The sequence below is a fragment of the Penicillium antarcticum genome, assembly GCF_028974205.1.
Source record: "Penicillium antarcticum strain IBT 31339 chromosome Unknown utg000001l_segment0_segment0, whole genome shotgun sequence".
NCBI classification, from domain to species: Eukaryota; Fungi; Ascomycota; class Eurotiomycetes; order Eurotiales; family Aspergillaceae; genus Penicillium; species Penicillium antarcticum.
Genome location: NW_026695299.1, coordinates 1,107,572 through 1,128,086, shown reverse-complemented (window position 1 = coordinate 1,128,086; position 20,515 = coordinate 1,107,572). Strand labels below are relative to the sequence as shown.

The window sequence follows — 20,515 nt, the reverse complement described above, 5'->3', positions numbered from 1 at the left end:
GACCCGATCGCGAATATCCGGACGAGCGCGCCGGGTCTCGAACTCTCGAACCAGCGATTGTCGATTATCACTCGATCGCACGAACACGGCACACAGTAAAATTTCCTTCGTGAAAAGGTACCGCCCCCAATCCAGTCGTAATTGGCGGGTCCCCCTCTCTCTTCCCCCGTTATGCCCCGTTTTGAGAAGGGGGGGGGGGGCGCCGGGGGGCCCCAGTCTCCAAGGAGGTGGGGGGTGCTTGAAGCCGGCGTTTCAGGGTATGAAATTTGCCAGGTCTGGGTTTGGGGGGTTTTTTTTTCTCGGGTACCAGAGAGGAGAGGGTATAGAGTTCGTGCCAAATTGCCTAAGTGTGGCCTAAGTGTGGATTCCCTTTTCTGTCTTTCCTTTGGTTGTGGCTGTGGTCAAACTGGCTACTACTGCCGCTAACTGCTTCAACGGTCCTGGGGCGTTGGTGGGGTCGCTTGGGGTTTTTGGCTCCGTTAATCAGAGAAGGTTTCTTTGGTTTGGTTTTTTAGTGCTTCGCTACGATTTTTGGTTGCTTGTTAATTTATTTCTTACTGGTTCTAGACCATGGGCTGGGCTTTGTTGGGATTCTAGGTTAAACATGCTCTACACATGTATTGTCTTTCTCTTCTGTTAATATATATTGCTTGGATATGTGTCACGACGTCATGTACACACCAACTCGTGTATGTATATCAGCTTGGTCAGTTCTATGTGGCACCTTGAATATGAAAAAAAAAAAAATATATATATATATAGCTTAGAGACCGAATTATACCTACAATTCCTAATTGACACCAATTAAAAGCATCCCAACTGGTCAGTAGCTAGACAATATGGAAGACCAAAGACAGATGCAAAATGTAAGTTACCATTGACATTGAAAGAGAAAAAAGCTGCACGCTCGCTGAACTCTCCATCAAACAGGAAACCACCCCCGATTTCACATTACCACAGGAGTCCAGATGACCAACGAGAGGAGAACAGAAGACACAGGAGAGAGAACGGGAGAAAAAGATAGAGAGGACAGAGAGACAAAGGAAGCACCTTTTCATTCATACATGATCCCACCCAATCTAGAAGATAAACGGGGAAAAAAAGAAGAGAGAAAAGGAAAAGGGACACAAAAGAAAAGGTCATCTGCTCATAGCGCAATATCTGCTAAGAGGATTGAGACTCCAAGAACAATAGGCCCCAGAATCTAATCCTAGTCCAACTCAGTTGCTTATTTGCCGGCTTCCCAGCCTACCCAGCTACGGGGCATCACACGCCAGACCTTGCACTCGCCACTGCGGAGATCATTCAACTTGAAGCTTTCCATCTTGACCTTCTTGCTCTCGCGGCCTTGCTCCCAGGCTCGGATTTTCTTCTTTGTGCCGTCCCAGTCAACCACGATACCTACATGGTCGGGCTTGCCAACCTCGGCGCTGTACTTCTGGTGCATTGTGCCGCGGTGGCCTTGGAAGCGGGCATTGCGGAAGCTGACGATGTCACCAGCGCGGATTTCATCATTCTGGGACACGGAAGCATTGGCCAGGTTTGAGTAGACCGACGCACCGTATCCTCGAGTACCGACGGGGAGAAGAGCGTTGGATAGAGGGTTGAGCAAGTACTGCACCAGTCCGAATGGAGTGCCATCTCCAACGGTGGAGTTTTGAATCGAGTTAACGGCCTCGGAAATCTTGGTTCCAAGTTGGATATGAGCCTGCTCTAGCTGATCCTGACGGGGCTGGAGAGGTGGGGACTCGTGACGTTGTTCAAGGGAAGCATCCGCAGGGTTCTTGGCATCGAATTGGACTGTCACGATCGTCTGAGAGTAATCGATGAATAGAATATAAACATCCTTAGAGACCGATGTCTTTCCGCCGCGCTTCGTAGACGCAGACTCCTCAATCTCGAAAAGTAGATCCTTGCGGTTTTGGAAAATTGGAGGCGGAGTATTGGGCTGGGCCCACCAGAGTGTACTCTCAGAGAGGTCAACATCGGCAGCAATGTAGCCAAGGTCAACCGATGGGCGAGAAACATCCATGGAACGACGAAGGTTAGGCTGGTTTCTCAACAGATCCATTGATGCGCGCTGGCTTCGGGCTGCAGAGGGAGAGGGCATGCCTGGAGCCCCGCCTTGGGGAAGCGGAGGTACCAAAGAGGGCCGCTTCTGGTGTGAAGAAGTGGGACTTTCATGTGTTGGGCTCTGCACATCTGGAGGGGCGTCATACAGATCATCATAGTCATCATTCGCTTGCTGCGGCGGCGGGGGAGGTGGCGCCTCAGGGCGTCCTTGCTGAATGCCGGGAGATCTGGGCAGGCCGTGCTGAGGAGCGGCGTAGTTGAAAGGGTCGTATTCATCGTCATCACCACCAGCCGGCTCTCTGTTTGGTGGGGGAGGAGGGGGTCCTCTGGGTGTGTCAATAGACGCACGAGCATTACGGGGCGGCTGGTTTGGGGGTGGAGGAGGGACGCCTCTAGGAGCCGTTGGAGGAAGAGGCGGGGGTTGCCGAACTTCCTGGGGGCTGCGTGGGGAATGAATAGAGACATCATCGGTAATAGTACCCTCGTCAAAGCTGGAGTCACGCTCGTGAGATTTCAGGGCATCCTTGTGCTTGACTCCCGAGGCAATATCAGTGTCATAGTCCCCATCGTATTCGGTCACCTCTCCCTCCGCCTCTTCCCCGGCCTGTCGGGGGCCAGACATCGCACTGGTGCGACTGTCTGCAGTAGATCGGCGACGCACTTGACCGGGAGGAGGTGGAGGCGGGGCGCGTCCCTGCGATGGTGGAATGGGTGGATTAGTAGGGATAGGAGGTGGTGGACGACTGGCTCTCTTTTCAGCGGCTGGGGTCATGGCTGGAGAGGAAGCAGAGTCATAGGTCGAAGAACGACGAGAATCGAACTGATCAGGGACCGCAGGAGCAGGCACTACTGGTGCACCGGGCTGGACTGTAGTATTCAGTGATAGGTTGCTTGCATGAGTAGACAGTTCATCATCAGACTCTTCGCCCTGATCAGCGGTAGAGGGTCTGGGAGGAACAGGGACAGGCCGGGCTGTTGATCATGGTCAGTACTCAGTTGCAGCATAGGAATAGGAACCATACCTCCAGGAACGGCCGGAGGAGGACCGGGTTGTTCAGCTGGTACAGGTGGAACAGGTCTTGATTCCCGGGGAGGCGGAGGAGGAGCGGAGCGTTCTACGGTCGTTAGCAAATGGAATCAATTATTATGTTGCTGGTGTATCCTACCTTGAGATGGAGGAGCCGGGGGAGGCCGGTCAATAGAACCACGAGGTCTGTCAACAGAACCACGAGGGACTGCGCCTTCGTGGACGACCTCTTCAACGTCTGGCACCTCGCGGGCAGAATGTTGTTCAGTGATGGGGGTAGCCAGTCTCTCTTCTTCCTCCTTCTCAACATCAGTAGGAGGGGGGACGGGCTTGGTGTTCAGGTTCATTCCAGGAAGGGGAACCATAGGAACCGGAGGTGCAGCAGCGGGCGAGGTGGGTTCAGGCTCAGTCTCGCCAATTCTCTTATCAGACTCGCCAGGGGTCTTAGGCTTGCGAGCACCAGCACTAGGGGCAGCCATTCCTGGCATCGGCATACCGCCACCAGGTGGTCCAAAGAGACCCATCATACCCATACCACCACTCATCTTGGCCATTCGTGCGCGCAGTTCCATTCTGCGTTTGGTCTCAGGGTCCATTTCCTCTTCTTCCTCTTCCTCTGCCTCCCCTTCTTCTTCCACGTCGGCCTCCTCGGTAGGAGTCTGCTCGACTGCTCGGGTCGATGGTTGACGCTTGGAAACTGGACGAGGCTGCTCCTCATCATCATCCTTGCCCGTAGAGATCTCTCCGGCATCCTCAGAGTCGGCAGCAGCGGAGGCATCGGCGTCATTGGTGTCACTAGCAATTTCCTCGGTTGGCGAGAAGGGAACAGGAACAGGGGGTGGTGCGGTGGGAGCCTGGGCTCTCACGGTATCAACACTGGGATCCCGGGCAGCCGGAGCTCCTTCAACAAGAGGAGATCCTGGCTCATCTTCGAAGACTGCAGGAGCCACAGGAACTGTGGGGGCTACCGGTTCCTCTGAGGACTTCTTGGGAGGACGAGCGGGCTTCTCCTTCTTTTGAGCTGCGTCAGCATGACGCTGAGCTTGCTCTAGTTGTTGCTTCTGAAGTAAGGCGATTCGATCTTTCAAACTGGTCGGTTTAGGCTGGTCCTCTGCACCTTCTTCACCACCTTCCGTGGGGACAACAGGAGGGCGGGTCTCGGAGAGCGGAGGCTCGCGTGCAACCTGCTCCTTGACATCCGGATTCTCCTCTCTCTTATAGACCTGAGGCGCAGGTTCCCTGGGTGGAGGCTTATAGGCATCGCGGCTGGGAGGTGGCGCGACGAAAGGCTTCTTGATGAAAGATGGCTGAGAACCACCAGGCTTGAATGGCGTAATTGGTGCGGCGGCAGGCTTGTTAAAGGCAGCGATGCGATCTCTGAACGACGACCCCGAAGGCTTCTCCGCGACAGCTGGAGGAGCAGGTTTGGTGGATGTTGCCTTGGCGGGGGGTTCAACCGGGGCTACCGGAGGAGCGGGAGCGGGCGCCTTTGCCGGCTGCGGGGGCGACGATGCAACTTCTGCGACGGAGGTATTTGCAGACAGGGGAGGCGATTGGGGCGCAGGCGGATGTGGGGGTGCAATGTCCTCCTCATCTTCTGCGGGTTGTGCCTCTGCCTCGGGCTCGGGTTCGGGCTGCTTGCTTTCGATCACAGGTGACTGGACTGGCGCAGGCTCGGGCTCCTTCTTCGGCCTGGGGCGGGATGGGCGCGGAGGAGCCGGAGGTTCATACTTTTCGACGAAGTTTTTCGGGAAAATGCCCTCCTGTTTAGCGCCCGAGGCGTCTGAGTATTCACCATAGTACCAATCGTCGTCCTCCTGAGCGGTGACGGTCACGATCTGACCGATCGGAAATGGGAGGTCGTCATCATGGCCCGAAGCATACTCGAAGACCGCCCGAACAGTAAAGGGCGGGCTGGACATCTGGCAAGTCGAAACCGAGGTTCAGACTTGAGAACGGTGTGGGGAGAGAGGAATGCTAGCGTGTGAAACGGCAATGACGCTAGGATATCTGTACAGGACAAATCGCTAGCTTCGATACCTCTAGCATGCAGTGGTATATGGGGAAATTAATCAATTCCTTGGTGGTACGAAGGTGCGTCAGCTAAGATGAAACAGACGTCAATGAGTGGTGCCTGCCAGGAGATGAGGGGAAGGGAGGGGGGGAAAACTGCGGAAGCACTCACGGGAGAACCGAACACCCTCGTCAGGGCCAGTTAGGAAGGATGCAAGATAAAAAGGAATTACCGGAAAGACGAGGAAGCAGATGAAGAGGGAGAAAGAGATGAGGTAGGTGTGGCCGTCACTTGGCGGGATGAGGGAAATGGGCTCCACTGACGATCGGCGGCTAACAGCAACCAAGGAACACGCACATGGGGAAAGATGTAGGATACCAAGCTTCAGAAGTAGATTATAGTAGACGATGAGGGCAGGGATATGTCGGTTTTATGGAGGAGAACAAGTAATAGGAGTATTTCTGTTCACGGGTTCAAGTATAGAAAACCACGTATAAGCCAGACCCGGGGGTAAGGCGACAATTCTACAGCATACCGTAAGGATATGCTGGCAATCTGCTGGCAGTACTGACTTACCTGTGACAACAGGCTGTGAACACCTGACTTTATTGCTTCTGCCCAAGCTACGTCAGCAATCCGGGGTTTGCCTCTTCCGCTTCTCCAAAATTTCTTCCCCTCCTCATATATTCCACCATGGCACAACAATTAAAAACGTCTCTCCCTGAGACCTTCGCAGCCATCAACGCCCAACGGCCCTCGCCGTCATACCTGCACCCCTCACAAGAAGAGCAAGACAAATACCTCCAAGGCAGACCTGGGGCTACACAACAGCACCTAGAGATCGCCTTACAGCATGCACAGCAAATCCAAACCCAAAAGGATGCCGAAGATGTCATCCTAAACAACATTCTTGACCTCCTCGATTTACCCTCAAACCCAAACGCCGACCCCGCCGCACCGTCCGAAGAAGACGCACGGAAATTGAAAATCTCACTAGCCCCCTTCCGCCCAAGCGACTACGACAACCTAATCTTGGAGCGCAACTACGGTGACCTGTGCGGTTATAGTCTATGTCCGAAACAGCACCGGAAAGAAAACAGAGGCCGGGGCGGCGGGTTTCGATTTACGTATGGTGCGAAGGGGAGCGGGCCAGGGGGGCGCGGACGCGCCGTGGATATTGTTCCGCAGGACAAGGTTGAGAAATGGTGTTCGGATGCGTGTGCTGAGCGCGCTCTTTGGCTCCGTGTGCAGCTTTCTGAAGTGCCTGTGTGGGAGCGGCGGGCTGGTGATACGCGGGGTGGGATGATTCTTTTCCTTGAGGAGGCACGCGCTAGACGGCAGAAGGCTCCTGCGGCTACTGGCACTGTTTCTTCTGTTGCGGATGGTTTGCAGAATCTGAAGCTTGGAGATAGGGCTCGTGAGCTTGCGATTGAGCGAGGTGATACGAGTGCTATTGTCCGGAATGGACGTGTGAACATCGATATCAGGGAGAACGAGCGGGCATCTCAGCGAGCTGTTGATGCTCCGCAGATGCGTCCCGAGGATGTCATGGGTGGCTCCATTGAGGGTTATGTGCCCAGAGAGCAGCAAGAGCGACATATCCAAGACCAAGATGGAGACATTGATGTGCTCGATCAGATTTGAATGGCAAAGAATTTGCCATGGCATTTTGGGGATTTTATTTTCGTCGCTTTACCGTATATACCCAACCTACCTTTCTTATGTCGACTACGAGAAATGAACATTCTACAGAGACCATGCAATACAGAACTGGCCTGCAAGACTCTTGTCAAAAGCAATGCAGAGTTCAGACCAAAAGTCTTGAGCTACTCAAACCAAGATACAAGACCTGGAATGAGAAACCCCTACGTAGTTCAACCTGGAGAGTAACCCCAACCAGACAAACACGAGGAAACTTGGCAATCAAGCATCATCCCCTTGCGGAGAATCAGCGACACCTTTCTCAAAGAGAATCATGTTTATTCATTCCTCATCCAGGAATAACCTCCACTCTAAGCTAAACCAAAGCTAGCATGGGCGAAAGCCAGCCAGAACAAGCATCGTCGGGGAAACGCCGGGAGTCGACCGAAGACCAGACATGAAATTTTTGTTCCGTATTCCGGGTCGCTAGATTTAGCGGGGACCGAAGCGACGGGGACGCTCAGCCTGCTGTTGCTGACTGACGGAGACGACGTTGACCTTGAGGTTGTCGAAGCCGAGGGACTTGAGGAGGTCCTTGGTGTCGGCATCGACATCGAGCTGGCCGGACTCGGTCTGGGAGACGTCGAGAGCGGAGACCTCGGGGACGTACTGGTCCTTGCGCTCACGCTCCTCCTCCTGGAGCTTGAAGGAGATACCGCGGACGGGACCACGCTGGATACGCTTCATTAGGTGGGTGGTGTAACCAGCAATCTGAGGAATTTTGAATCAGTATTTTTGGTCGCAACTAGTGTTGTAATTATGAGATCTCACCTTGTTGCGAAGACGCTTGGAAGCAATGATGGCGATCTCATCGCAAATGCGCTTGTTGGTCTCGAAGTCGAGGGTCAACTTGGGGTAGTAACGCTCGATGATGACCTTAGCGGAGCGCTTGACTGTCTGTTCGAGGAGAGAAGTTAGATCGGTGATTATTTCGCTGCTGTTGTCTTGGTTTGCTCACCTTGGTACGGACGCGACCCATTTTGGCGGTTGTTGGCTGGCGGGATGGATGTTCGGAGATTCGAAGTGTATGGCCAATTTGGGTTGAGTTGATGAGCGGCTTTCGCTTAGTCCTGTGCGGGTCCTTGCCCTGAGCCCTAATCACGCGTCGGACATTCAGATTATGTCATCGATCCAATCTTACCCCTTTAGGAAGGGACTACGTCAACTGTGTTCAGCCTGTCAGTTATACTCCTAGACAACAATCGCTCAGAAAAAATACATTGATGTACCTAATTTAAATGACTATGACACAGTCCAAAAGAAAATGAGAGTAGCTTTACAAGCACTAATTCTATCATACATCCTTCCCACTCTCGTTGAACCTCTCTTATGATCTAGAGTTAAGGTTGTCGAGGAGACTGCGAGCGACATCCTCTGTTCCCCGCATGGGGCGTCTCGGGCCAGGCTTTTCCCTAGACTGGAACCGAGGCTGCTGGTGCGGGAGTCTGTCAAGTCGGGGAACTGTCTGGTCGTCGCTGTTGGCGACATTTGAGACGCTCAAGCTGTTAGGCTTGGAATGGTCTTCAAGTCCGTAGGGAGCCTTGGAAGTTGCACTGGCGCGGTAAGATGAAAGGCCAATGCGGCCCTGGGCATCAATGGCAGCACGGATGGGGGTGACCCAGTATTTACCTCCACCGGGAATGGAAGCATCGAAGTAGGTGAGGCCTGGAGGAGTGCCTTGCTCAACAAAGGCCATGGCATTCAAATCCTCAGTGGCGATACCACCGACACCGGCAATAGCCCGGTTCATGCGGCCCTTGAAACGGCCCTTAGGGCGCAAGATGCGGGCCTCGACAGGGCGCTGATGAGCCTGCGGGCCATATCGGGCGTGGTTCTGAATTAAGGCGTGCGAGCGTGTGTACGAAAGACCGGCAGATGGGTGTGTCTTCGGGGGTCCTGAGATAGCGTATTCAGCCGAGGACAAGCTGGTTGGGGGAGCTGCGAAGTGGTTGCGTCCGATGCGCTCGCTGGGAATGGCAGGGCCGGAGGGCAGATCGAGCAGATCGAAGACAGCAGGACCAAGGGCGCTAGGGTCACTGCGCAAGGTCTTGATATAGGTGTTGAACTCTGCATCGGTAATGGTGACAGCTTGATCAATCAAATCCTCTCCATTATCCTGGGCCTCTTTGCGGATCTCTGCAGACCGCTTCGCGATCAACTGCTCACGCAGCTTCTGCATGAGCTCAGGTTTCTTTCGGCCAACTTGCTTAATGTAGTCTGCAAATTCCGCCTCTGTCTGTCCAGCGAGCCAAGGGCCGGTGTGTCTGAATTGTTTGGCGCTAGGGTCCTGGATACCCTGGTTGTTCCGGCTTTCCTGAGTGTTATCAAGGTGTGCTTCAAATGGGCTCTGGTGCCTCGGGAGAACGCTTGTGGCATAATTGACTCTAGAGGGAAGAGACATGGGCATGTGTAGCTCTTGAAACTTCTCGAGGGTCATGGTGTGGTCCGCTGCGGATTCGAAGTCGGTGACATGTTCGTAGGTATCGAGGGCGTTAACCCTGACGACAGGTCTCGATGACTTCTCCGATGTCGCCTTAGATGGTAAAGGTCTCTTCAGACCCCAATCGCCTCGGGCTAGCGATGATTGCGGCGTGACAATGGCTGCCCGAATAGGGTGAGGCAGAGTTGCTGTATCGGATTCGAACACCGCTCGAGATGTTGAGGGCTCGCTAGAGCTTTTAAGGGATTTCGGAAGAGCGAATAAACGGGACTTGCGCAAAAGGTTCGCCGTTGGCGATAGCCTGGCGGAGGCCATCTTGTTCAATGGGCTATTTGGTCTTGAAGAGTTAACGCGAGAAAAGTTGGCCGGAGAACACGGGCCAAACCGGTAGGGTACGACGTAACGACCTGAACCGCAACTTTGTATCTATGTGATTTTGGCACTTTGGCTCCTCAATTTCCGAGTATTTATGATAGTACACTTCAATCTTATTGAATATATGAAATGTTCAAATATCTTATTTTCATTCCGTTCTAAATTTTGACCCGTCCAGGAAAATACTAAGCACCAACAGCCAGAAGAGAATCGACAGTGTCCACGACTGTCTTCTTCAGCGGAACATACTTGATTCCCAGAACGTTCTGGGATTTACTGTTGTCATACTCATAGATATCCTTCGGGAGGTCGCTGGGAGAGTCCTTCGGGGGCAGCTTAGACTCCAGCTCGGGGTGGGTCTCGCGAACAACATCCGCAATATCCTTGTTCGAGAAGAAGCCAGCAGTGACAAAGAATCTCTCGCCTCCAGCTTCTGGAACTTCGATGGCTCTAACATGTGCAAGGGCAACATCCCGAACATCCACCCAGAGGAAGGTGCCTGATGGAGCTAATTTCTCCTTCATGTCGCCCCGAATGAGGTTTCTCATACGCTGGTTCGAGGTGTTGATGGCCTCTAGAGAGTTCAGGTAATGAACGACGGGACCAAACACAAGTGGTGGGTTGATAGTTGCAATATCAAAATTTGGCTTCTCCTGCTCAACAAAGTCCCAGGCTGCTTTCTCTGCGAATGTCTGATATACGGACCCGATTAGCTCTTGCATTACCTTCATCGAGTCCCGAGGATGACTTACCTTGCTAGCCCTATAGACCTTCGAGTGGTCCAATCCTTCTTCCCAGGTCACTGGGTTCCATTCCTTCTCGCTATATACCTTGGGGTGTTTATCGGGGTTCACAATGGCAGCGAAAGAAGATGTGATGACCACTCTCTTCACACTAGGTGCGTGGGCTTTGATGGCCTTCAAAATACCCGTAGTTCCTTTAATAGCAGGGTCAAGGAAGTCTTTAACGGGATCCTGGACATTGAAGTGGAATGGAGATGCGGTGTGCAGAACATAATCGAATGGAGGGCTAGATTTGACAGCCTGTTGCGTTTCAATTAGTCTCGAATATTCCAGATGTCGAACTCTATACTGACCTCGTCAAATGCACCATCCTTGGCCACATCTTGAACAATCACATAAGAAAGCTTCTCCGTTGATGCGTCGGGATGAGCTTTGAGGATTTGCTTGCCCTTCTCCTCCGACCGAACAGTCACTACAGTGTCAAAGCTAAAACGTAGTGATTAAGAGCCAGTCCTCAAAGGCGGGGGGATCTTGGGCATACCCATGCTGTAGTAGAATGTCGACAATGTGGGCGGCAATGAAGCCACTGCCTCCTAAAGTAGAAAGTTAGACCAATTCAATACTATTTGGTGACACAGCATACCAGTCAAGAGTACTTTAACCATCGTGTTTAGTGTCTTAGTGAACGTGGGGAAGACAGGAAGTATAGGGAGGACCTTGGCTTTTATGGATCCCGGCCCCTCCATCCCGTCATCGCTCCACCGATAAGGTTGAGGGGTTGGAGAGATTACAAATACTGGATAGGGTCAAATGGAAGCATCCATATAACCTGTATCCGAGTATATCCGCCCATTGGCCAGAGCTTCCAACCAGCGTACGTGTACCTAATTGTGGCCCTTGATAGGACCCGAGGCCCATGCTTGATTACTTTAGTCTTCACCGCTTAAACATTCAATTGCAGCTGAACACATCGCAGACTAGATAAACAAGCAGACTGAGTGATGTCTCCTTCGGACAAACAGTGAAACCATTCAAAGGTTCCACGTTGACTAGAAAGCTCGACATATCAAAATCTTTCAATAACCCTTGCACATCCGTTGAACTAATATCTAGCGAGTGTGTGTTGAATGATTCTGCTGGTGCATATATGATTTTCAAGTACGTTCGTAGGACAAAAGTTATTTTGATACGATGAGATTCATCCTGACTTTTACACAGTAACGAAGTGCCATATCAAGAACCAGCTCCAGGCCTCCCTTTCGGACTTTAACATGCTAGGCACCGAATTTGTAGGTATACTACTGGCGAACGTCTCTGCTCACTAAGAAATCTTTGCGTACCTAAAAATGGGGCGTCATTCCTTAAGAAGAGCCGCATTCTCTCATTAGTATCCCTTGCACAGGCTGAAGCCACTCTGCGCTATTCATCATCGGTAGAGATGGTGCTGAGCTACAGTCCCTTGAAGGGGAAGATAAAGTCATTATTGGTAATAGTAGTCTTGGCTGATTTGCAATAAGTCCTCTTTAATTGAATAGAACGCTTGAAACAGAATGAGCCGTGGCGTATGCCATATCCCTTAGATGGAGGTCAATATCCTAGACAACTCTCCGCCATCAAAGCAATGTTAGTAGATCTAGTAGATCATCTCTGGTCAGTATTAAAGTGGATCATAGACCTAGACGTAAGGATAAGTCGACGGCCTCTTTCCCATGCACTCTTTATTTCTTTTGGACTCGGTCATCTTATAGAACCTTGTATGCATCTTAAATTCTGTGACCCTTGTGCGTCGTCTAATTTTTTTGTTCTAGCTCAATGTCAGAATCCAGAAGAACTGTGCATATTCTAAGATGGGCTGACCATGTTAGTGTTACTAGAGATAGTTCACATGATGGTATAGCAAGCAAGGATGAGGCGTCAAGACAAAGATCGGTGTCAACGAGTCTTCTTGTTATGTTGATACGAACTAACACTCATATTCCAGGAGCAAGGTTCTATCCATATGGAAAGACATGAAATAGAATACAATAAATGCCACTACTGAGTAGACATGTCTAGACGTCGGAAGAGTTGAGGGTCGCACGTCGGGAATGCCGTGGCCCGTGCGCCTCTCGACCTTCTCCAGGCCTCACACATGACCATCCCTCTACCAACTCTATGCGCTTCGCGTCTTTCTTTTGCCCCTAGAGGTTGATTTCCAATGTCCACCCTGGGGTGTGATTTACAAATATGGCACAACCAGGTGCAATGACGGACGTCACCCAAAGACTGTTCGTGGAGCTCAAGTCCAAGAATGAGGAGGCCAGAGCCAGAGCTGCCTATGAGCTCTACGACAATGTTCTCTCTGTCTCCAGAGGTACTACCACGATTTCAGTCTTCGGTATTTGTCTGACTTGACTAATGCATTCACTTCTACAGATTGGCCTGCCGAGAAGTTCGTCGAATTTTACAACGCGGTTAGCCAACGTATCGCCCAACTCGTGGTAACCGGCGGTGACGCAAACGAGAGAATCGGTGGTCTGCTGGCCCTCGATCGACTCATTGACTTTGATGGTGTCGATGCAGCCCAGAAGACGACAAGATTTGCCAGCTACCTCCGCAGCGCTCTCCGCAGTAACGACAATGTGGTTTTGGTTTGCGCGGCCCGATCGCTGGGCCGCCTCGCGAAACCCGGCGGAGCTCTTACCGCAGAGCTGGTGGAAAGTGAAATACAATCTGCACTAGAATGGTTGCAGTCAGAACGCCAGGAAAGCCGTCGTTTTGCGGCGGTGCTTGTGATTCGGGAACTTGCCAAGGGCTCGCCGACACTTCTATACGGCTTCGTCCCCCAAATATTTGAGCTCGTCTGGGTTGCTCTCCGAGACCCCAAGGTTCTCATTCGGGAGACCGCTGCTGAAGCCGTAGGTGAATGCTTTGAGATCATTGTGGCCCGTGATACCCAAGTTCGACAGTCATGGTTTGCGCGGATACACGACGAGGCCCTTCTCGGCTTGAAGTCCCACAATGTGGATTGGATTCATGGATCCCTTCTGATTCTCAAGGAATTGATTCTCAAGGGCACAATGTTCATGAAAGAGCACTACCGCAATGCTTGCGAAATCATACTCCGCCTAAAGGACCACCGCGACCCCAAGATCCGCACCCAGGTCGTCCTCACTATCCCCATTCTCGCATCATATGCTCCTACCGATTTTATTGAGATCTATCTCCACCGATTCATGATCTATCTCCAAGCACAGCTGAAGAGAGACAAAGAGCGGAACTCCGCCTTTATTGCCATTGGAAAGATTGCCAATGCAGTGGGCCCAGCCATCGGCCAATACCTTGATGGTATCATTATTTACATCCGCGAAGGTCTTGCAATGAAGGCTAGGAATCGAGCCGGCATTCAGGAGGCACCGATGTTTGAGTGTATCAGCATGCTGTCCCTCGCAGTGGGGCAAGCCCTAAGCAAATACATGGAGGCTCTTCTGGATCCCATATTCGCCTGCGGACTCAGCAAGTCTTTAACGCAGGCGCTCGTTGACATGGCTCATTACATCCCACCTATCAAACCCATGATTCAAGAAAGGCTCCTTGACATGTTGAGCATCATTCTTTGCGGAACCCCATTTAGGCCCCTCGGTTGCCCTGAAAATCGACTTCCTCCCATGCCATCTTTCGCAAAGGACTTTGCACCTCACGAGCTTCATGCTGATTCCGATATCGCTTTGGCACTTCACACATTAGGAAGCTTTGACTTCTCCGGGCATATCTTGAATGAATTCGTCCGTGATGTTGCCATTAACTACGTGGAAAATGATAACCCCGAGATTCGAAAGGCCTCAGCCTTGACGTGCTGTCAACTATTCGTTCACGACCCGATCATCAACCAAACCAGTGGACATTCCATACAGGTTGTGAGTGAGGTGATCGACAAGCTGCTGACCGTGGGCATCGGAGACCCTGACCCAGAAATTCGACGCACCGTGTTGTGGTCTCTGGACCGCAAGTTTGACCGTCACTTGGCACGACCAGAGAACATTCGATGCCTGTTCCTGGCGGTCAATGATGAGGTTTTCGAGGTCAAAGAAGCTGCCATCTGTATCATAGGTCGACTATCCAGTGTCAACCCTGCTTATGTCTTCCCACCGCTTCGAAAGTTGTTGGTCAATCTTCTTACAGGCCTCGGGTTTGCAACCACAGCCAGACAAAAAGAAGAAACTGCTCTGCTCATCAGCTTGTTTGTTTCAAATGCGACCAAATTGATCAGGTCCTATGTGGATCCGATGGTGACTGCATTGATGCCAAAAGCAACAGATAGCAACCCCGGCGTAGCTGCTACCACTTTGAAGGCTGTCGGTGAGCTTGCCAATGTGGGTGGCAGTGAGATGAGAGGGTACCTTTCGCAGATCATGCCCATCATTCTAGACGCTCTACAGGACCTTTCATCGCATACCAAGCGGGAAGCTGCACTTCGAACACTCGGTCAATTGGCCAGCAACTCCGGTTACGTCATTGAGCCCTATATTGAATACCCTCATCTTCTCGCTGTGCTGATCAACATCATCAAAACGGAAATGACCGGCTCTCTACGCAAGGAAACCATCAAACTTCTCGGTGTCCTAGGTGCTCTTGATCCATACAAGTATCAACAGATCAGCGAGCTTGAGCCTGACGTACACCACATCAACGAGATGAAGAATGTTTCTGAAGTTGCTCTGATCATGCAAAATCTTACTCCATCCAACGAGGAGTATTATCCCACTGTGGTGATTCACACTCTGATGCAGAACATTCTACGCGAGAATTCTCTGGCACAATATCACTCAGCTGTCATTGATGCAATCGTCACAATCTTCAAGACGCTGGGTCTGAAATGTGTACCATTCCTTGGCCAAATTATTCCAGGGTTTATCTTGGTGATCAGAAGTTCTCCTTCCAGTCGCCTCGAATCATATTTCAACCAGATGGCAATTTTGGTAAATATCGTGCGGCAGCATATTCGTGCTTTCCTACCAGAAATCATTGAAGTCATCAGGGAGTTTTGGGATTCATCATATCAAATCCAGGGCACAATCTTGTCATTGGTTGAGGCCATTGCTAGATCATTAGAAGGTGAATTCAGGAAGTATCTTGCTGGCCTAATTCCTCTCATGCTCGACACACTTGAGAAGGACTCAACGCCCCGTCACCAGCCATCTGAGAAGATTCTCCATACTCTTTTGATCTTCGGCTCAAGTGGAGAAGAGTACATGCATCTCATCATCCCTTCCATTGTGCGTCTCTTTGATCGGCCACAGAACCCAACAAGCATTCGCAAGTCAGCCATCGATAGCTTAACCAAACTTTCGCGACAAGTCAATGTGTCTGACTTCGCCTCCCTCATGATCCACTCTTTGTCAAGAGTTGTGGCCAGTGGTGACCGCGTCCTACGTCAGGCTGCCCTTGACTGCATCTGTGCTCTTATTTTCCAGCTCGGTCAGGACTTCACACACTACATCCATCTCCTCAACAAGGTCCTGAAGACCCACCAAATTACACATGTCAACTACCAGATCCTGGTAACCAAGCTTCAAAAGGGTGATCCCCTTCCACAGGATCTCAATCCCGAAGAAGTGTATGCTTTCCCAGCCGATGATACCAACTTCGCGGAAATTGGACAAAAGAAGATCGTTGTGAACCAACAACATCTAAAGAACGCCTGGGATGCTTCGCAAAAGTCCACGCGAGAGGATTGGCAAGAATGGATCCGCCGCTTCAGTGTTGAGCTTCTCAAGGAATCCCCATCTCCGGCACTACGTGCATGTGCTAGTTTGGCTGGTATCTACCAGCCGCTCGCCAGAGATTTGTTCAATGCTGCTTTCGTATCATGCTGGACCGAGTTGTATGATCAATACCAGGAAGAGCTCGTCCGCTCTATCGAGAAAGCGCTCACTTCTCCAAATATATCCCCGGAGATTTTGCAAATTCTCCTGAATCTGGCTGAATTCATGGAGCATGATGACAAGGCTCTTCCAATTGATATTCGCACCCTTGGAAAGTATGCTGCCAAATGTCATGCCTTTGCCAAGGCTCTTCACTACAAGGAGCTCGAGTTTGAGCAAGATCAAAACTCTGGCGCTGTGGAAGCTCTGATTACTATCAACAATCAGCTCCAGCAATCCGATGCTGCTATCGGTATTCTCCGCAAAGCTCAGGCGTACCGTGATGTGGAACTCAAGGAAACCTGGTTCGAGAAGCTTCAACGGTGGGACGAAGCTCTGGCTGCTTACAAGCGTCGTGAGAAAACAGACCCAGACTCCTTCGGCATTACTATGGGTAAAATGCGTTGTCTGCACGCTCTTGGAGAATGGAAGGTACTTTCAGACCTTGCGCAGGAGAAATGGAACCAAGCATCACTGGAGCATCGCAGAGCCATCGCTCCTCTTGCTGCTGCCGCTGCCTGGGGCCGAGGCCAGTGGGAGTTGATGGACTCCTACCTCGGTGTTATGAAGGAGCAGTCTCCCGATCGTTCATTCTTCGGTGCCATTCTGGCTATTCACCGCAATCAATTCGAAGAAGCGAACATGTACATCGAGAAAGCACGTAATGGCCTCGATACCGAATTGTCTGCTCTTCTTGGAGAGTCATACAATCGTGCTTACAACGTTGTTGTCCGTGTTCAGATGTTGGCTGAATTGGAAGAGATCATCACATATAAGCAGAATGTCGGTGACCCAGAAAAACAAGAAGCCATGCGCGCAACATGGAATCAGCGATTGCTTGGATGTCAGCAGAACGTGGAAGTGTGGCAGCGTATGCTCAAGGTCAGGGCCCTTGTCACGGCTCCCCGCGAGAACCTTGATATGAGCATTAAGTTTGCCAACCTTTGTCGCAAATCCAACCGCATGGGTCTCGCCGAACGATCTTTGGCATCTCTCGAGACGATCGTGGCTGATAGCAATGGTGTGCGCACTATTATCCCCCCTGAAGTCACATATGCTAGGCTGAAATTTAGCTGGGCAAACGGACACCAGCAAGATTCTCTCGACATGCTCAAGGAGTTCACCAGTGCATTGACCGATGATTTCCAAAAGTTTAACACTCTCATGGTGGCACAGGGCGATCACCATGGAATGAACGGGGTCAATGGAGCTGCTGATCCAAACCACCCAGATCTAATCAGCTTGCGTGAACGGATTGGAGATGCCAACAAATTCCGAAGGCTCCTTTCAAAGAGTTACCTCAGACAGGGAGAATGGCAGAGAGCTCTCCAGAGAGGTGATTGGAGACCAGAGCACGTTCGTGAGGTCCTCAGCGCCTACTCTGCGGCTACCCAGTACAACCGCGATTCGTACAAGGCATGGCACTCATGGGCTCTTGCCAACTTTGAAGTCGTCACAACCATCGCTAGCCAAGCCAGCCGCGACGGTGCACCAGCGCCAGTTCCTGCCCACATTGTCACAGAGCATGTCATTCCTGCTATTCGTGGCTTCCTGCGGTCCATCGCTTTGTCCTTGACATCTTCGCTGCAAGACACATTAAGGTTGCTTACTCTTTGGTTCAGTCATGGTGGCGACCATGAAGTCAACACCGTCGTCACGGAAGGTTTTACGGTTGTGAACATTGATACCTGGCTATCTGTGACTCCTCAGTTGATCGCTCGAATCAACCAGCCTAACATCAGAGTCCGGAGTGCCGTCCACAGGCTGCTTGCTGAGGTGGGCAAGACGCATCCTCAGGCCTTGGTGTATCCACTCACGGTTGCATCGAAATCGACCGTGACCCGACGCTCTCAATCTGCTAGCAACATTATGGAAAGTATGCGGCAACATAGCGCCAAACTTGTCGAGCAAGCAGATCTCGTGAGTCACGAGTTGATCCGTGTCGCAGTCCTGTGGCACGAACTCTGGCACGAGGGTCTGGAAGAGGCTTCTCGTCTCTACTTTGGCGATCACAATGTCGAAGGCATGTTCACCACACTTGCTCCTCTTCACGACATGCTAGACAAGGGTGCTGAGACCCTGCGTGAGGTATCATTTGCGCAGGCCTTCGGGCGTGATCTGGCCGAGGCGAAGCACTACTGCATGCTGTACCGTGAGTCGGAAGAAATTGGTGATTTGAACCAAGCTTGGGACTTGTACTACACGGTATTCCGCAAGATCAACCGACAGCTCCCACAGCTATCGACCCTTGATCTCAAATATGTTTCTCCTCGGCTGAAGGACTGCTCGGACCTTGACCTTGCTGTGCCCGGAACATACCAGAGCGGCAAGCCAATCATTCGAATCATCAGCTTCGATCCAATCTTGCATGTCTTGCAGACAAAGAAGCGGCCTCGTCGTATGACACTCAAGGGTAGCAACGGCAGTTCGTACATGTACGCTCTCAAGGGACACGAGGATATTCGACAAGACGAGCGAGTCATGCAACTGTTCGGTCTGTGCAATACCCTGCTTGATAACGACAGCGAGAGCTTCAAGCGACACCTCTCAGTCCAGCGCTTCCCCGCCATCCCATTGTCCCAGGCTTCCGGTCTGATCGGTTGGGTCTGCAACAGTGATACACTACACGCTTTGATCAAAGAGTATCGTGAAAGCCGTCGCATCCTCCTCAACATCGAGCACCGCATCATGTTACAAATGGCACCTGACTACGACAGCCTTACGCTTATGCAGAAAGTTGAGGTCTTCGGCTACGCTATGGATAATACAACCGGCAAGGATCTCTACCGAGTACTCTGGCTCAAGAGCAAGAGCTCAGAAGCATGGCTCGAACGGCGTACCAACTACACCCGATCTCTCGGTGTCATGTCCATGGTTGGTTACATTCTTGGTCTTGGTGACCGGCATCCGTCCAATTTGCTACTTGATCGTGGCAACGGTCGGGTCGTTCACATCGATTTCGGTGACTGCTTCGAAATTGCAATGCATCGCGAGAAGTACCCAGAGCGAGTACCGTTCCGACTTACGCGTATGTTGACATTCGCCATGGAAGTCAGCAACATCGAAGGAAGCTACCGCATTACCTGCGAGGCTGTCATGCGTGTTCTACGGGACAATAAGGATTCCCTGATGGCAGTCTTGGAAGCCGTAAGTGACTTAATCATCTACCATTCGCCATCATCCGCTAACTTTTGTTCTAGTTCATTCACGATCCACTGATCAACTGGCGTCTCGGTACCCAGGAGTCTCCCGATCGGGTATCCCTCACAGCAGAACGTCGCCAATCCATCATTGAGGGTGTCAATTTCGAGCACGGCGTTCAACCAGGCAACTTCTCCCGCCGCCGCGGATCTATTCTTGAAGGCGGTATCCTCGATGGCCAAGAGAACGTCCCTCAGGAAGCCCGCGAGGCACAGAATGCCCGTGCTCTCCAGGTGCTCGCTCGAGTCAAGGAGAAGCTTACTGGACGTGACTTCAAGCCCAATGATGAGCTGAGTGTCAGCGACCAGGTTGACAAGCTTCTCGCACAAGCAACCAATGTCGAGAACATCTGTCAGCACTGGATCGGATGGTGTAGTTTCTGGTAGTCTGGGTTGATGTGGATCCTTTTCCTTTTGGTGTTCTATGGCGTGGATGATGATATGATCTGATGCGTGTTTGTTTTATCTTGTCTTTCACCTTGTATGTAGAGTTACCCCTGTTATTTGGTTGATTTGAATTTTGACACTTCCCATTTTCGGGCCTGTGTCTTCTGGTCTGTTTAGATATAATTCAGTTGCCTTTGGGCTTTGTGATTTCGCGAGTCTGTTGCCTTGCCTCATAAGGCGATATGTTATTCTATGGCTCCTCGGCCTTGTTTTCCGGGCTGTTCTATCATCTCTCGTAATTCCAACATCTGTAAAGGTCAATTCCTTTCCCCGTCGTACTATCTCCTACGTCTTTGGCCTCCCCTATACTTTATATCTCGATCTCTGGTGTCAGACTCTGAAAAATGACCAACCCTGTCACTTGCTCTTCCCGGCCTGAAGACGGATGCCTCGAGGGTCTGCCTCTCTCGATCAGGAGGTTCCAATATCAAGGAAGGCACCATTTCTGTCGTATGATGGGTCTTGAATTAGGCAGGCACGACCGTGAAACCGATTGTTTACTTTTTCACATTGACTTGGTAGATTTAGAACATGACTTCCTAAACCCTCAGACAACGTATTTTCCAACTCTTCGTTTATCTACAGACATTGG

General features: G+C 51.3%; 6 protein-coding genes across 6 annotated transcripts; 2 read left to right on the top strand and 4 right to left on the bottom strand.

Annotated features, from left to right (window-relative positions):
• Positions 1-1,228: 1,228 nt before the first annotated feature.
• Positions 1,229-5,022, bottom strand: N7508_000417 (SH3 domain protein; the record flags this gene model as incomplete). Its single annotated transcript, XM_058458502.1, has 3 exons — positions 1,229-3,045; positions 3,096-3,188; positions 3,240-5,022. The coding sequence occupies 3 exons, from the start codon at positions 5,020-5,022 to the stop codon at positions 1,229-1,231; spliced, it is 3,693 nt and encodes a 1,230-aa protein (XP_058324724.1).
• Positions 5,023-5,807: 785 nt separating this feature from the next.
• On the top strand, positions 5,808-6,758 carry N7508_000416 (Rtr1/RPAP2 family protein phosphatase; the record flags this gene model as incomplete). The annotated part of the gene is made up of 1 exon (XM_058458501.1): positions 5,808-6,758. One exon carries the CDS (start codon positions 5,808-5,810, stop codon positions 6,756-6,758), a length of 951 nt encoding a protein of 316 aa, XP_058324723.1.
• Positions 6,759-7,247: 489 nt separating this feature from the next.
• Positions 7,248-7,794, bottom strand: N7508_000415 (40S ribosomal protein eS17; the record flags this gene model as incomplete). Its single annotated transcript, XM_058458500.1, has 3 exons — positions 7,248-7,526; positions 7,587-7,712; positions 7,774-7,794. 3 exons carry the CDS (start codon positions 7,792-7,794, stop codon positions 7,248-7,250), a joined length of 426 nt encoding a protein of 141 aa, XP_058324722.1.
• A 348-nt stretch (positions 7,795-8,142) lies between these two features.
• On the bottom strand, positions 8,143-9,570 carry N7508_000414 (mitochondrial 37S ribosomal protein bS1m; the record flags this gene model as incomplete). Its single annotated transcript, XM_058458499.1, has 1 exon — positions 8,143-9,570. The coding sequence occupies one exon, from the start codon at positions 9,568-9,570 to the stop codon at positions 8,143-8,145; it is 1,428 nt and encodes a 475-aa protein (XP_058324721.1).
• A 245-nt stretch (positions 9,571-9,815) lies between these two features.
• On the bottom strand, positions 9,816-11,038 carry N7508_000413 (SDR family oxidoreductase; the record flags this gene model as incomplete). The annotated part of the gene is made up of 5 exons (XM_058458498.1): positions 9,816-10,322; positions 10,383-10,673; positions 10,727-10,859; positions 10,915-10,966; positions 11,017-11,038. 5 exons carry the CDS (start codon positions 11,036-11,038, stop codon positions 9,816-9,818), a joined length of 1,005 nt encoding a protein of 334 aa, XP_058324720.1.
• A 1,561-nt stretch (positions 11,039-12,599) lies between these two features.
• Positions 12,600-19,863, top strand: tor (putative TOR pathway phosphatidylinositol 3-kinase TorA; the record flags this gene model as incomplete). The annotated part of the gene is made up of 3 exons (XM_058458497.1): positions 12,600-12,726; positions 12,789-19,423; positions 19,477-19,863. The coding sequence occupies 3 exons, from the start codon at positions 12,600-12,602 to the stop codon at positions 19,861-19,863; spliced, it is 7,149 nt and encodes a 2,382-aa protein (XP_058324719.1).
• Between the last annotated feature and the right edge of the window lie 652 nt (positions 19,864-20,515).